We start from the raw sequence: 17,446 nt of genomic DNA on the forward strand, positions 1-17,446 counted from the left end.
TAGCTAAAATCGATTAACAAAAACTTTTCCTAGTTGAGATAAATCTGAGAAGCAAATGATGCTTAGGAGGAGTTATACCATGGACACCTCTAATTTGTTCTTCGAATTTGTCCCTTTGGGGGTGTAGAGCAGATTCAGTGAAGTTCAATACAGTGGATGAATTGGCCATTAACTTAAATCCATTTTCCTTTCTGCTCATCCTACATAGAAAAAATTCTGCAAGGATACACACCATACTGTTGTGACCACTGATGATGGTCATCACTAGGGAAAAACAGCAGGTTTGAAGTGAGAAGGCAAAAGGAGATTTTTTTTTTTTTAAAGACAGGGTCTCACTGTGTCACCCAGACTGGAGGGCAGTGGCATGATCATAGCTCACTGTAACCTCGAACTCCTGGGTTCCAGTGATCCTCCCACCTCAGCCTCTGGAGTAGCTAGAACTACAGGCAAGCACCACCACACCTGGCTATTTTTTATTTTTTTGTAGAGTTCTTGAATGTTACCCAGGCTGTTCTCAAACTCCTGGGCTCAAGCAGTCCTCCCACCTTGGCCTCCCAAAGTGCTGAGATTATAGGCATGAGCCACTGCACCTGGCTTTTATCTTTTAACTTCTTGTTTGAATCTTTGTTTAACCAAGAACACACTCATAAGGCCAGGCCTGGTGGCTCACACCTGTAATCCCAGCACTTTGGGAGGCTGAGGCGGGTGGATCACTTGAGGTCAGGAGTTTGAGACCAGCCTGGCCAACATGGTGAAACACCGTCTCTACTAAAAATACAAAAATTAGCCGGGCGCAGTGGCTGACACCTGTAATCCCAGCACTTTGGGAGGCCGAGGTGGGCGGATCACCTGAGGTCAGGAGTTCAAGACCAGCCTGGCCAACATGGTGAAACCCCATGTCTACTAAAAATGCAAAAATTAGCCAGGCGTGGTGGCGGACGCCTGTAATCCCAGCTACTCAGGAGGCTGAGGCAGGAGGATCACTTGAACCCAGTGGGTGGAGGTTGCAAGTGAGCCGAGATCGTACCATTGCACTCTAGCCTAGATGACAAGAGCGAAACTCCATCTCAAAAAAAAAAAAAAAAGAAATAGAGACCGGGCGCAGTGGCTCACGCCTGTAATCCCAGCACTTTGGGAGGCCAAGGCGGGCAGATCGCCTGAGGGCCTGAGGTCAGGAGTTCGGGACCAGCCTGGCCAGCATGGTGAAACCCCATCTCTACTAAAAATAAATAAATAAATACAAAAATTAGCCAGGTTTGGTGGTGGCCACCTGTAATCCCAGCTACTCAGGAAGCTGACAGGAGAATCACTTGAACCCGGAGGCGGAGGTTTCAGTGAGCCGAGATCCGGCCACTGCACTCCAGCCTGGGTGACAGAGCAAGACTCAGTCTCAAAAAAAAAAAAAAAAAAAAAACCACTCATATTCCCATGTTCATACTTAAATTTAACTTTTTAAACAAATTTCTGATCAGTTTTTCTCAAAATACTAAAGTATTAACTTTTCTCACTATATCTAACTAAGTGTATATGCCCCTTTCAGATGCAGTGACATGTTTAGATGGGTGTTTAATAAATACATTGATGATAAAAGAAAAAATTATATTTCCTATATTCAGATGACCTAAAACTACCATTTCCAAAAACATAATAAACCGCAGTCTGAATTCTATACAGGAAAATGACACATGCTTCTCAGCTTTCAGGTATGACATTTTACCTTCTGTAAATAAATCCTACCCATTCCTAGGAGAGCCATGACCCACACGAAGGATGACAGTCTCATCACAAATGAGAATCTGAAGTCTAGGTATATAGTGTGCACCAGAAAGCCAGTGCCAGGTTCCTTGGGATCTTAGACACGGTATCAGAATCTTCAACTAGCAGTCCAGAAAATCCTGTCTTCTTCTGTGAGATTTTTCCACCATTCATAGTGTACCCCGCATAGATGTTTGTTCCTGTACTCCTATGATACCCTTCAGTATTTGGGGAACACAGCATTGTTGGACCTATAGGGGAGACTACAGGTTTCCAAGTCATTATCTACATTTAAATTCTGCTCCCCTCAGACAAGTACTTAATTCTTTAAGGGTTCCTTTAAGGGAATCTTTAAGATTAAGATGCAGAGTAGTAACTACCTTTCTGGGCTGTTGATAATATTATCAATAAAGTGTGTAAAACACCTCAAACAGTAGTGATCTATCTCCTCAAACAGTGATCTATTTTAAAGTGATTATCAGGAGTCTGACAGAGGTATAAAAAGTTTTTATTATCAGCATCGTACAGTATTCATAGATTTTATGAAGCATTCTCCAAAATATATCCTCCAAGGAGAGTAAGTCTGTTTTATAGAATACCATATGCCTGGGAAATACCCAATCTCTGTTTTGTTTTGTTTTGTTTCATTTTGTTTTGTTTTGTTTTGTTTTTTGAGACTGAGTGTCGCTCTGTCACCCAGGCTGGAGTGCAGTGGCGCAATCTCGGCTCACTGCAACTTTTGCCTCCCAGGTTCAAGCAATTCTCCTGCCTCAGCCTCCCAAGTACGGGCACATGCCACCATGCCCGGCTAATTTTTGTATTTTCTTTAGTAGAGACAGGGTTTCACCATATTGGTCAGGCTGGTCTCGAACTCCTGACCTCAGGTGATTTCACCCGCCTCAGCCTCCCAAAGTGCTGGGATTACAGGCGTGAGCCACTGCACCTGGCCCCAATCTCTAGTTTTTACTACCCTTCTTTTCTCTCTTCTTCTTCCCTTTCTACATTAAGAAGCCCCTTCCTTAAATCCTAAAGTCCTTTTATAGGCAATCTTTGCAACTGATGAGTTTAATGCTGTTTTGGCCTCTACATAAAATTGTTAGCCTTTGCTGAGACTTCTCTGTTTCTTCATAGAGTCTTCCTTTTTTTTTATTTCCTCCAGATGGCTCTTTTTATTAATTGGCTTATAATAGGGGCAGGTCAGTTTGCTGGAGATAGGAAAATGTTGAAAAACACAGCAAATAAGACACAAGCTAAATAAGCAGCAATTGCTATCCAAAACCTTGGATCTTTCAGCAGTGCTTTATCAAAGCAGCTAAACACCGTGTAGCCAATGGACATTCCAGCAAATCCACCTGCAATGTGAGCTGCAAAAGACACCTTGGGAGAAAAGGGGGAAAATGGAAATAAGTGAAGACAATGCTAATTGTGTATTTCAGTTGCATCTCTCTTATTCAAACACAAATACCATCACAGTTAAACAAGAGTCTTAAAGGTCTAGAGAACTAGGGGTAAGGCAAAAGAGACACAAAACTCCATGTGCGCAGAGAGAAGGAGATACTCTGAAAGATACAAAGCTTAAAAATGTCATTTTCACCCATTCTTAGAGTACAAAAGACAGAGAAATTGTTTCTCATTCTTGATCATCATTGCATTTAAAATAATTCTATATAATGCCAACTAAGAGAATGGTTGAGTTGCCATGAAGGATCTCTATAGCAGCATAATCTGATTCCACATACATGGGGTGTCAGATTTAAAACACAAGTAATAACATACACAAGAAATACCCAAACAGAAACTACCAAATTCAAAGACAAATCCCAGCAAAACTGGAAATTTTTGTCAATTTTCTTTATTGTCAATTTATAGAACTCAATCTTTCATTGCTGTTTTCCAATCTGCTGTTTTGTTTTGTTTTGTTTTGTTTTTTGAAATGGGGTCTCAACTCTGTCGCCCCTGCAAACTCAACCTCTGGGACTCAAGCAATCCTCCTTTCTCAGCTCCCCAAGTAGCTGGGACTACAGGCACATGCCACCATGCCTGGCTAAACCAACTGCTTTTTATTCTATGTGGACAGGAAAATCCATTCTCTCCTGTTTTTTGTTTTTTTGAGACAGAGTCTCACTCTATCACCCAGGCTGGAGTGCAGTGGTGCGATCTTGGCTCACTGCAACCTCCGCCGCCCAGATTCAAGTGATTCTCATGCCTCAGCTTCCTGAGTAGCTGGGATTACAGGTGACTGCCACCACACCCAGCTAGTTTTTGTATTTTTAGTAGAGACGGGGTTTCACCATATTGGCCAGGCTGGTCTCAAAATCCTGACCTTGTGATCCACCGGTCTTGGCCTCCCAAAGTGCTGGGATTACAGGCGTGAGCCACCGCGCCCGGCCATTCTCTCCTGTTTTGGAATAGCTACCAATATGGCAGGCGCAGTGAAGTAGAGCCAGTGATCAGGGCTATGAGAGAGTTAAGTGGGAAGGACAATTCAAAAGTCTGATTTCCTTAAAAATTTTCTTAACTTCCAAATGGAAATTTGGCTGCCCTAAATCACAGCGTTGTAACCCCTATTTGATGACCCTTTTTGACAGTAAACTAATTTCTATTTTATAAAAGAAAGAAACTGAACTCACCGGAGACCCATCTTCAGGAACAAAGAACCTTCTATAGAGAGCAAATCCCATGTCCAGCACAACTAGAAGGAAAAACACACTGATAAAGGCTCAGAATCTCCACAATAGTACACTAAATGTTTTTGGTTCCCCTCTAATAATACTACTACTAGCTATCATTTATTGAGACTTAACTCTGTGACAGGTCCTTTTCTAAGAGATCTTTTAGCTCATTAATCTTCATCACAACCCTATGAAGTAGGAACTATCATTATCCCATTTTACAGATTTATTCATCCAACAAGCATTCATTGTCCTTTATGTGTCAGGCATTATTCTAGCTGGTAGATAGGCAGCAATGGACAGATCTAACAGCCCAGCCTCATGGAGCTGACAAACTGTTGGGGGTATGTGGGGGGATGATTGGCAGGGAGGCAAACAAATAAGTAAAACATACAGTATGTCAAATAGTGCTAAGTGCTATGGAGAAAATACAAAGAGAGGAAGAACTAGGAATGCCAGATGTCGAGTGTGATTTCCAATAGGGGTGTCAAGGAGGATCTCTTTGAGAATATGACGCTGGACAGAGGTAAGGGTCCAAGTCATGCTGCTAGTTGACACAAGAGTGTTTCAGAGAGAGGGAAGACCAAGTACAAAGTCCCTAAGCAGGGATGTGCCTGGTGTGTTTGAAAAATACCAAAGCAGTTGAGCTGGCTGGATCAGTGGTTTTCAAAGTAGTTTTTACCAAGACCAGCAGCATCAGCTTCACCTGGAAACTTATTAGAAATGAAAACTCTTAAACCCACCCCAGACCTACTGAACCAGAAAACTTGAGGGTGGGACTCAGCTTTCTGTTTTTGTTTTCAGAAGGTGAGTTGTACACTCCTTAGCAGATTCCTACTTCCATGGCTGTGTTTTCCAACTACCAATTGTGGTAAAGTTGTTTCCAACAACTTCGTTTCAACAGGACCTCCAGGTGACTCTGGACTAGAGTTAGGGATAAGGTTGTGGGTGATGAGGTCAGACAGGTAGCAGGGGACAGATTATGTAGGGTCTATATGGGCCATTGTAAGCACTTCAACTTTTACTGAGTGATAGGAAGTCTCTGAAAGCTCTTGAGCACAGGAGTGACATGATACATTTTGTTTGTTTGTTTGTGACAGAGTCCCAACTCTGTCGCCCAGGCTGGAGTGCAGTAGTGCAATCTTGGCTCAGTGCAACCTCCGCCTCCCAGGTTCAAGCAATTCTCGTGCCTCAGCCTCCTGATTAGCTGGGATTACAGACGTGCCACCACGCCCAGTTAATTTTTGTATTTTTAGTAGAGACAGCGTTTCACCGTGTTGACAAGGCTGGTCTCCAACTCTCGAACTCCTGACCTCAGGTGATCCACCCACCTCGACCTCCCAAAGTGCTGGGATTACAGGCTTGAGCGACCACGCCGGTGGTTTTACAAAGATTATTCTAGCTGCCATATAGGAAGCAGACTATAAGGGAGTAAGAACAGGAACTGGAAGACCAGCTGGAAGAATACTATTGTAGCAATCAAAGTGAAGAAGGATGGTGGCATTTTATACATAAAGAAACCAAGACACCAAGACTCCACTCTCAGCCACCACACTAATTGCTTGTAATTACCATCGGGAGTTCTGAAGGTGTCAGGCCATGAAAGGAAATCATTCCATATTCTCCAATAAAACTGTGAGAGCCAGAAGTTAGGCAGTCTTCAAGCAAGTCGGATCTGCACTGCGAAAGGAGCTTCCGATTTCTTGGCCTAGAAGAACTCTGCCCTATATGTGTAGTGCTTGGAAATATCTCTTGCAGCTATCACATTCCACACCCATCCCCTAATTCCCTGTGCTCCACTTAGTGAGCCACTGTGTCCTAGGAGATGAAAAGACCTAGTCCTTGCCTTTGGGAAAATAGCACCAGGACATGTGTTCTGACTAGATTCCCTTTCAATACTGTATTGATTGATGTTGAAGTCACTGGACAGAAATTGAGGTCGAGGAAGTATTCAATATTCATTTAATTGTAAATGACTATTACACAAAGTGCTAGATTCATGAGGCTATATAATATTCTTTTTTTTTTTTTTTTTTTTGAGATGCAGTCTCACTCTGTCGCCCAGGCTGGAGTGCAGTGGTACAATCTCAGCTCACTGCAACCTCCGCCTCCTGGATTCACGCCATTCTCCTGCCTCAGCCTCCTGAGCAGCTGGAACTACAGGCCCATGCCATGCCTGGCTAATTTTTGTGTTTTTAGTAGAGACGGGTTTTCATCATGAGATCTCCTAACCTCATGATCCACCCACCTCGGCTTCCTAAAGTGCTGGGATTACAGGTGTGAGCTACCATGCCTGGCCCATATTTTCAATCATCATTTGCATTTCCTGGTCCATATAAATAACATGCCCATGGGTCTAGGAAAGTGTTTTTAAAAAACACTGCCACATAACTGGAAACAGTTACTTTGGCTTAGTCTTCCACAATAGGAGACCTCCTCTCAGAAAGTTTTTGTAACCATTAGTATGTCAATTTCTCCAACCAGTTTCTTTCCATCTTGCCGCTTCGTATATCTGAGTCTGGCTCTTTCCTCTTTCTGCTTCCTAGGGGACTTTTCTTCTGGGTTGCTGCAGCCTCTAAACTGAGACATGTCTTCCCACTGAAAATAAGCCCTTATTCCAAGAAGCCAAACCATTGTCCTCCTTAAAAATTTAACATTTACTTTAAAAGAGTTGCCTTCATATGGATTTTTTTTTTTTTTTTTTGAGACAACCTCGCTCTGCTGCCCAGACGAAACTACAGTGGTATGATCACGGCTCACTGCAGCCTCGACCTCCCAGGCTCAAGTGAATTCTCCCACCTCAGCCTCCTGAGTAGCTGGAACCACAGGCCCACACCGCAACACCTGACCAATTTTTCTGTAGAGACAGAGTCTCCCTATGTTGCACAGGCTGGTCTCGAACATAATGCTTGATGAAGGAATGTTTTTTAGGGCAATTGCCATTCACAATTAAGAAGAATATTTACAACTTGGCTGGGCGCAGTGGCTCACGGCTGTAATCCCATCGCTTCGGGAGGCTGAGGTGAGTGGATCACCTGAGGTCAGGAGTTCGAGACCAGCCTGACCAATATGGTGAAACCCCATCTCTACTAAAATACAATAATTAGCCGGGCATGGTGGCATGCACCTGTAGACAGGAGAGGCTGAGACAGGACAATTGCTTGAACCCAGGAGGCGGAGGTTGCAGTGAGCCAAGATCACACCACTACACTCCAGCCTGGGCAACAGAGCGAGACTCCATCTCAAAAAAAAAGAAGAATATTTACAACTTTATATACATCACATATTACATATTACAAAATTATATACATTTCCAAAGAAACACGTTTCAAATACAGATGCACTTATATTTTATTAATCTGGTATGTGTTGTAACTCTTCCCATTTTCAATAGTAGGTAAACCAGGCCAAAGAACTTTTAGAAATGAAGCAGACAGACTGACTGAAGACCCCCTATCTCGGGTGACAACCTTTCTGTGCCCAAACAATGTGTCCTCTGATTCTGGGTGTGCCCCTGAACAACTGAGGAGGCGGCTCAGCTCCTGCAGTGGCTCTGCTGTCTCCCAGATACTCACTCTCCCTTCTCTTAGGTTTTGAATTTGTTATGAAGAAAAAAATTAAGAATAGTATAAACTATAAACAAGTGAATTATTTTATCTCAGAGTGAAATATTAGTGTTCTTACATTTAAATGGTCAATAAACTAAAGAGTCCCTTCCCACACACATAGTTGCCTCTGTTCCTGTAATGGGGATCATTGAACCCTCGATAGAAATTGCAAAATCTGGCCGGGCACGGTGGCTCACGCTTGTAATCCCAGCACTTTGGGAGGCCAAGGCGGGCGGATCACGAGGTCAGGAGATCGAGACCACAGTGAAACCCCGTCTCTACTAAAAATACAAAAAATTAGCCGGGCGTGGTGGCGGGCGCCTGTAGTCCCAGCTACTCGGAGAGGCTGAGGCAGGAGAATGGCGTGAACCCGGGAGGCGGAGCTTGCAGTGAGCCGAGATCGCGCCACTGCACTCCAGCCTGGGCGACAGAGCGAGACTCCGTCTCAAAAAAAAAAAAAAGAAAGAAATTGCAAAATCCTGTTTTCTTACTATGTGGACAACCAACATCTTAGGCTTTATCAGGTATAACCTCTGCCTTGGCTTTCAGGTCTGACCCCAGGGTCTGTCATTCTTCCACAGCCCTCCAGGTGGAGAGAACTTCCACTGGAGCAGGTCCGTCAACAACAGTTACCACCCCTACCTTTGCTCTTGGTTTCTTCCATGCTCTATGGCCTGCTGTCATCTGGAATCTACCTTTCCTCTCAGACTCAACTGCACTTCCACCCCCTCTCCAGACAGAATTCTTCCTAACCTCCTTTAGCATGTGATTCTAGAATTCTTGGAGATTTCAAAAGCCACATTAGTCACTCTCTTGGTCTGGGCTTCTTGAACGGTTGCCCACTGCCACCCGCCCCCCACTCCCCCAACTCTCTTTCATTAATCCTCAACTATCAGCTATCACTCAATACTTACTGGATCAGTTTTTTTTTTAATCTGAAAATTTAGAAATTGAGGAAGAAAAGAGATTATATCAGTGGTTTCCAAGTTTTCCCTTTGCAGACAAAATCACATACAACTTCCAATATATGAAAAAGTCCAGTATATAAAATATAAGTGAAGCTATTGTGGTTCAAGTAGAGGGGGTGCCTAGGGCTCTAGTCTCTTGGCTTCCTCCACTCCATAAAGATACAAAAAGCACAAATACGTCATGTAGACGTGTCTAAGAACCACCCATAAGAGCCTGTAAAACTCCTTTGTTTACTTCTTTCTGCTTTGTGCTGTGAAGCGGACAATTTTTTTCTAACTGTAGGCTTGCAGTTATTCTCCATGTTAGTGTTTGGGAAATGTGGAAAGGCCTTCTGAAGGCTAAACCAATAACACTGTGAAAATATTATGTGAGATGATTATGTGAAATAGGTCATTCTTGTCAAACCCAACTAAATCAGAGTTGAGGGGCCGGGGACAAAAGCACTCAGAGCACGTAGCACTGCTCCAACAGTTGAAATCTCCACAAGCCCAGCTGCTGAAACTACCTGCTCTAACCATAAGACTAGTTTTACCTAATAGCTGCTGAAACAAATTGAGTCTAAGAATCAGGTCTAAACAACACAAGTCTAAGACTAGTTCTCCCCACTACCATCACTCACCAACCAGCTCCGAAAGGCTGCTCTAGTGCCAATGAGCTTTCTTTCAAAATAATATGTAAATTTTATCTTTCTAATAAAACCCCCAACCTTTTCTTTTGTACTTCAGATATACCATAGACCTCCCAGGTCTGTGTGTATGTCCCAAATTGCAATCCTGTGATTCCCAAATAAAATGTTTAGAGATTTGTCTCTATATTTTATTTTCACTTGGACAGTATGAAGTATTCACAAAACACACTTACTTATCAGGATGATGATCAGCAGTCTGAAAATTCCAAAGGCAGGAATCATTTCTTGAAAATTCTTAAAAAGAGATAAATAATAATTATATAAGCTATCTATGGACAAATGAAACCTCAACTCTACTCCCTCTTCATCTGCTCTTCATTTGAAATAATCTTCCAGTATCAAATATTTGCAAAACAAAGCATGAGTGTCACAGTCGAGTTTTTAAATGTATTTAGGAAGTACAATGCACTTTGGAGAATAAAATGACAAGATATTTAATTTAATAATGTAAATGACACAATTTTGCTAGCCAGAAATAATCTCGATAAAAGTAATATAAAATCAACACTTAACATGTCAATAAATAAATAGATAAATAGCCGGGCGCGGTGGCTCACGCTTGTAATCCCAGCACTTTGGGAGGCCGAGGCGGGCGGATCACGAGGTCAGGAGATCAAGACCACGGTGAAACCCGTCTCTACTAAAAATACAAAAAATTAGCCGGGCATGGTGGCGGGCGCCTGTAGTCCCAGCTACTCGGAGAGGCTGAGGCAGGAGAATGGCGTGAACCCGGGAGGCGGAGCTTGCAGTGAGCCGAGATCGCGCCATTGCACTCCAGCCTGGGCAACAGAGCGAGACTCCGACTCAATAAATAAATAAATAAATAAATAAATAAATAAATAGATAGATAAATGCTGTTAAACTAAGATTGATGAAATGTTCCTAAGATTTTTGATTAATATTCATTTGATGTTTCTTCATCCCCTTTCCCAGTAGTATTTAGCAAAGACTTAACTGAGATTTGAGTATTACCTTAATTTTTTGAGGTAATTTCAAAAACATTGAAAATATTCATCAAAAATTATTGCAGGATTTTTTGGGGGCTCTTGGGGGGGTTCTGTGAGGGGAGGTAGAAGACAGGGAGGGTCTCACTCTGTCACCCGGGTTGGAGTGCAGTGGTGCAATCTGTAGCTCACTGCAGCCTCGAACTCCTGGACTCAAGCCTTCCTCCTGTCTCAGACTCCTGAGTAGGTGGGACTACAGGTGCACGCCAGCACACCTGGCTCATTGTTGGATTTTAGCTTTGGGTCCCTTACGTGTCACTGGCAAACTGCTGAGTGAGACATTTCTAATATAATTTATTGAATTACTTGTCCCTTCCCTTTCGAATTAGTAACTCTCTTCCCAAGGAGTAAAGATGCTGAAATAGGCATGTTTACTCTAAATCAATTATTTTCAAACTCTTGTGACCATGACCTACAGTAAGAAATAATTTACATAACAAACCAGTACACACATAAATCAAACAATAACACTGACTTTTTTTTTCTTAGGTTTAACTTTTGGCCACAGTTCCTTAAAGTGAGTCTACAACCACTAATGGGTTGCAATCCAAAGTTGAAAAAAACACTTTTCTTAGTGATTTCTATATTTGGAACAGTTTTATAATTGCTTTACACTTTTCTGCCTAGAATTTTGTTGTTGTTGTTGTTGTTGTTGTTGTTGTTGTTGTTGTTGTTGTTTTGTTGTTGTTGTTGTTGTTGTTGTTGTTGTTGTTGTTGTTGTTGTTGTTTGAGATGGAGTCTCACTCTGTCACCAGGCTGGAGTGCAGTGGCACAGTTTTGGCTCACTGCAACCTCCACCTCCCAGGTTCAAGTGATTCTCCTGCCTCAGCCTCCAGAGTAGCTGGGACTACAGGCATGCGCCACCACACCCAGCTAATTTTTGTACTTTTAGTAGAGACGGGGTTTCACCATGTTGGCCAGGATGGTCTCGATCTCTTGACCTTGTATCCACCCACCTCAGCCTCCCAAAGTGCTGGGATTACAGGCATGAGCCACCACGCCTGGCCTAGAAATTTATTCTACAAAAAAAAAATTTACACAAATGCAAAAGGATAAATGTAAAGAACATTTCTTTTCTTTTCTTTTCTTTTCTTTTTTTTTTGAGACGGAGTCTTGCTTTGTTGCCAGGCTGGAGTGCAGCAGCGTGATCTCGGCTCACTGCAACCTCCACCTCCCAGGTTCAAGCCATTCTTCTGCCTCAGTCTCTCCAGTAGCTGGGACTACAGGCACACGCCACCACACCCAGCTAACTTTTGTATTTTTAGTAGAGATGGGGTTTCACCATGTTGGCCAGGATGGTCTCGATCTCTTGACTTCATGATCCACTCACCTTGGCCTCCCACAGTGTTGGAATTACAGGCATGAGCCACCGCACCCAGCCAAGAGCATTTCTTAGAGCATTACTTGTAAACATGAAAAGCAGGAATCACCCCAAATTTTTTTCAATGAGCGATTCATTAAATAAATCATGGTGCATCTATATAGAGGATGCTAGGGAGCAGCTGCTAAGCTGGGAGGATTTCTAAGCACTGACATGGGTAGATGGTCAGGATGCTCTATGATAAAATGCAGAACAATATAAGGGTGGTGTCATTGTTATAAGATGAACATTGGTAGGATTTTGAATACATGTAGAAAAAGGTCTGGGCTACTCTGCCTATGAAGTAGCCGTTCTTTTATTCCTTTACTTTCTTAATAAACTTGGTTTCCTTTAAAAAAATAAAATAAAAAGGGCTGAAAAAAATATATAAAACTGTCAACAACGTCTTTCACCACCCACCCAACTGTTAACAGATACTATATTGAGGACCTTAACTTTCTACTTTTTTATTTAAAATTTTATGTTGTACTCATTACTTTTGAAATGAGAAAAAAAATGATAAAATATGAAAGGAAGCTAGGTGCGGCGGCTCATGCCTGCAATCCCAGCACTTTGGGAGGCCAACGTGTGCAGATCGCTTGAGCCTAGGAGTTCGAGACCAGCCTGGGCAACATGGCGAAACCCTGGCTCTACAAACAATAAAAACATTAGTCAGGCATGGTGGCCCACACCTGTAGTCCCAGCTATTTAGGAGGCCGAGGTGGGAGGATTGCTTGAGCCCGGGAGGCAGAAGTGCAGTGAACCCGTATCACACCACTGCATTCCAGCCTGGGCAATGGTGCAAGACTCTGTCTCAAAAAAAAAAGAAAGAAAAGAAAGGAAACAAAATGGCATTGCCATACAATTCTCAGAAAATTGAGTGCTCAGTAAATATTGATAAATGAAGATTCGTTGAACCAAAGAAGAGTTACTGTTTTCTGTTTCTTTAAGAGACTCGTGGACTCCATCCCCATAGTTCTTACCACCAGAACATTCATAAAATAACCTCCCATCAGAGCATAGACTCCTCCTGAAGCTCCCACAAGATATCTGAGTGGGTCAAAGATGGAGCTGGCAAGGGACCCTAAAGAAATAAAACACAAAGGATCAGACATGTCTATATGTCTATATGAATCAGGAATGATAAATCTTTCTAATCTAAGGTAGACGTTGGGGAAGTTCGGCCTATTACCACCTTAGCAAGCAACAAACCTATTTTGTCCCTTTCATACCATAGAAGTATAGCTGTATCTGCTAACTACCACAGTGTTTCTGAAAACATGGAATGTTCATTAGAACAGCAACATAGCAGTGACAATGGCAGAATCATCTGGAGCCAGAATTACCAGCAGTGTGACTTGAGGAAGTTAGTTGACTTCTCTGTGTCTCAGTTTCCCTACCTGCAAAATGGGGCTATTAATAGAACTTACCTCAGTGGATTGTCAGGGGAAGTAATGAGTTGATGTATGTTTTGTGCTTAGAATACTGCTTGATGTGTATTATATATTTGTTAGCTATTAGGTTGGTGCAAAAGTAATTGCGGTTTTGCCATTACTTTTAAGGGCAAAAACTGCAATTATTTTTGCATCGACCTAATATTATTGCAAAATATCCTATGTTTAGTCAAAATACCTGAGACAATCCAACATTTTATTACCTAATAGCTATCTTTCTCAATGAGCCATAATGTGCCCTCAGAATCCTTCTCAACATACCATCCAATCAGATTCCCCAAGCAAGATGAATCCTAATTGCTAACCTAATCCTAGATTTACTGGACCAAAACAAGGCTTTACAAACCACCTTATGCAAAGACTAAATATTCTCTCTGTACTGCTTAGTTCTATTACTTGGTCTATTCCTTTCAAGGTTGTCTTTCATTTCCTTAGTGTATAATACAAAACAATACAGTACCCACTTTGTGAAAGAAAAAGTGTCTGTCCTTAGTAATTTTACAAAAAGATGAGCAAACAACTATTATAAAGTGCAGAATATAACAACTACTATGACGAAAATAAATTTATTGTAGAAGCACTTAGGGAGGAGTGATTTTCTCAGCAGAAGGGTGGAGTCCTTGCTACTCTGAGAAGGAGGAGATAGCATTTTGATTAAACTTTGAAGAATCTTTTTTTTTTTTTGAGATGGAGTCCCACTCTGTCGCCCAGGCTAGAGTGCAGTGGCGTTATCTCAGCTCACTGCAAGCTCTGCCTCCCAGGTTCATGCTATTCTCCTGCCTCAGCCTCCCGAGCAGCTGAGACTACAGGCACCCACCACCACACCTGGCTAATTTTTTGTGTTTTTTAGTAGACACAGGGTTTCACCATGTTAGCCGGGATGGTCTCGATCTCCTGACCTCGTGATCTGCCCACCTCGGCCTCCCAAAGTGCTGGGATTACAGGCATTAGCCGTCGCACCCAGCCTAAACTTTGAAGAATCTTTAAGCTTGGCCAGACATGGTGGCTCACTCCTATAATCTCAGTGCTTTGGGAGGCCCAGGCAGGAGATTGCTTGAGGCCAGAAAGTCAGGAGTCTGAGACCAACCCAGGCCACAGAGTGATACCCGTCTCAAAAAATATAAGAAAAATATTAGCCAAGCATGGTGGTACACACCTGTGGTCCTTGCTACACAAGAGGCTGAGCTGATAGGATCACTTGAGCCCAGGAGTTTGAGGCTGCAGTGAGCAATCATCGTGCCACTGCACTCCAGTCTGGGTGACAGAGGAAGACCTCTCCCCTCACCCCCACATAGAAAAGGATTGGATAAGAAAAACAAAAGAGAAGAAGGTATTCAGGACTTAGAGAACTGGAAAAGCAATGGCATAGAAACAGGTATATGGATGACTGAAGATCAGTGAGAAGTAGTCCAGTAGGCCGGGCACGGTGGCTCACGCCTGTAATCCCAGCACTTTGGGATGGATCAGCTGAGCTCAGGAGTTCGAGACCAGCCTGGGCAACATGGTGAAACCCCATCTCTACTAAAAATACAAAAATTAGCCGGGCGTGGTGGCAGGCATCTGTAATCCCAGCTATTTGGGAGGCTGAGGCAGAAGAATAGCTTGAACCCTGGAGGCGGAGGTTGCAGTGAGCTGAGATGGCGCCACTGCACTCCAGCCTGGGCAACAAGAGTGAGACTCTGTCTCAAAAAAATTGAAAAAAAAAAAAATTAGCTGGGTGTGGTGGCACGTGCCTGTAATTCCAACTACTGGGGAGTCTGAGGCACGAGAATCACTTGAACCCGGAAGGCAGAGGTTGCAGGGAGCTGAGATTGCACCACTGCACTCCAGCCTGGTGACAGAATGAGACTCTGTCTCAAATAACAAAGAAGTAGTCCAGAGCAACTTAGAGCAATGATTCTCAAATGCTAACCTATAGACTAGGGCTGGGGTGATTGTATCATAATCATATGAGAAATTTATTTTTTAAATAGATACAAATGTCTACTTCTGACCATGAGAAGGTAATAAGAATAGGATTTGCTGTCTCACTTGAAAAAGCCAAAAGCACTGGCAACATATAGGAAAGAATGGTCTTCAAGATACTAGACATCAGAAAACAAAACCAGTAAACCCTTAGAGACAGGGAATCAGTTATTAATAGATGAGTTTTATCTGATTGCCCAGGTACTACCTTGAGGGAGATTACAGAATACAGTTCATGAAGCAGGAACCCAGCCAGATCTCAGCAAACTTTAAGTTGATGAGATGAAGTTTAGAGTCCAGATAGATCTGGACTGCTGGAGTTTACAAGACAGGGTACCAGAGAGCAGAAAGCTGCATACAGAAAACTCCAGAAAGGAGCATGCAAGGAAATTACCCAAGCCAAGGAAAGAACCACCAAAAATGAAGTGGGAAGACTACCTGTTGCTTACACAGCACCAGAGAGGCTAAGTAACTTTCTGTACTGGAAAACTCTTTTGTTTCCACACATCATAAGTCTGGGCATTTTATGACAGGTAAGTTACGTCTCAATCTTAAAATGTATCAGGACAAAACCACACGCTGCAGAGGGGCAGGACGCCACCACCAGTTACTCACTTCCCTTGAAACAGAAGCTCAAGTATGGAGTAGTCTTCTGTGACTAAGCGTGTTATCCCTCCTGTCTTCTAGGAATGATCCTTGTTCTGAACAGGATTTGAGGTAATGTAGGAAACTGCTCTCAATACAGAATTTTTTTAACTTGATGAAGAAATTGGAAAGAAGGGAAATCACAGCAGGAAAATCAAGTGTGATCAGGATGAAGTTGGCATACAAAGGAAGCAAGGCCCAGGCACCCCCAGAAAAGGGACTCAGACGGCAGCCAGAGGGGGGCCCGGCAATCAGGGGCATGTTGCTAAGGTCAAAGGTGGGGCAGACCTTGGTCCCCTGCCCTCGTGGCCACCTTACCTAGACCACCCCAATAGCATGAACTGTCCTACAAGGTCACCTTACCTAGGGAAGATGGGGGGCGGTTTCTCAATGCTGGTGTTTGGTGAGTCCAAGAGTGCTCAGCCTTCACTGTGCTCCCTAACAGGCATCTGGGGCACAGGGATGCTGACCCCTGAACTCCTAACTGGGGTTGGAATTCAAGTCCCTTAGGAACACTGGGCACCTAGGGACGTGGGAGCAGGACTGGCCGCAGCCAGGTTTCCCTTAGAAACAGACTGGTTGAATTAATGAACTGAACAAACGAACCAACGTGTTTTGCCCCAGAGAAAAATGAGCTTTGTCCTGGGTGGAGTGATTGCCTTTGGAAAGCCATCAAGGCCACCTGCCAACAGCCGAGAGCTGAGCTGCTGTGTTCCTGGCTGACTCTGGCCCTTCCAGTCCTCCTCTGGGTCTGCCCCAGTCCTGCAAGCTCATGGCCAGGGTGATAATGACGGCGGCAACACCATGGTCCTCGCTGCCCTTCCTGGGGCAGGAGGGCCCCAAGGACTGATAAGCCAAATCCAGGGCCCCCCTCCGCTGCTTATCTGCCCTGCGACTTTTCTCTAGGTCCTTTCCTCCAAGCAATGTGGGGATGTGTACTGGAAAACGCCATAATTAATGGGGCATTGCTTAGAGTACACAAAAGGGTCCAGTGGTGGGAATAATTACCATCTTACCAAAAAGAATCAAACTGCTTCCAAGTAACATAACTGAGTTACAGAACAAATCTAAAAAGTATTTATGGTCTGGCGCGGTGGTTCACACCTGTAATCCCAGCACTTTGGAAGGCCAAGGCAGGTAGATCACTTGAGGTCAGGAGTTCAAAAGCAGCCTGGCCAACATGGTGAAACCACTTCTCTACTAAAAATACAAAAATTAGCTGGGTATGGTGGTGTGCACCTGTAATCCCAGCTACTCGGGAGGCTGAGACACAAGAACCCCCTGGGCCGAGTGCTGTGGCTCACACCTATAATCCCAGCACTTTGG

General features: G+C 43.4%; 1 protein-coding gene across 2 annotated transcripts in view; it reads right to left on the reverse strand.

Moving 5' to 3' along the window:
* Positions 1–2,247: 2,247 nt before the first annotated feature.
* RHBDL2 (rhomboid like 2) overlaps positions 2,248–17,446 on the reverse strand; it is a 38,400-nt gene continuing 23,201 nt past the window's right edge. For both annotated transcript variants that reach the window (XM_032160319.2, XM_058442358.1), the window contains exons 5-8: positions 13,040–13,140; positions 9,866–9,926; positions 4,386–4,447; positions 2,248–3,132 (exon numbers count right to left, since the gene is read on the reverse strand). In XM_032160319.2, the coding sequence (XP_032016210.1) occupies positions 2,953–3,132; positions 4,386–4,447; positions 9,866–9,926; positions 13,040–13,140 (404 nt within the window). In that variant the 3' untranslated portion in view covers positions 2,248–2,952. The remainder of the gene's footprint in view (positions 3,133–4,385; positions 4,448–9,865; positions 9,927–13,039; positions 13,141–17,446) is intronic.

The sequence above is a fragment of the Hylobates moloch genome, unplaced genomic scaffold (assembly GCF_009828535.3).
Source record: "Hylobates moloch isolate HMO894 unplaced genomic scaffold, HMol_V3 SCAFFOLD_8, whole genome shotgun sequence".
Lineage (NCBI taxonomy): Eukaryota > Metazoa > Chordata > Mammalia > Primates > Hylobatidae > Hylobates > Hylobates moloch.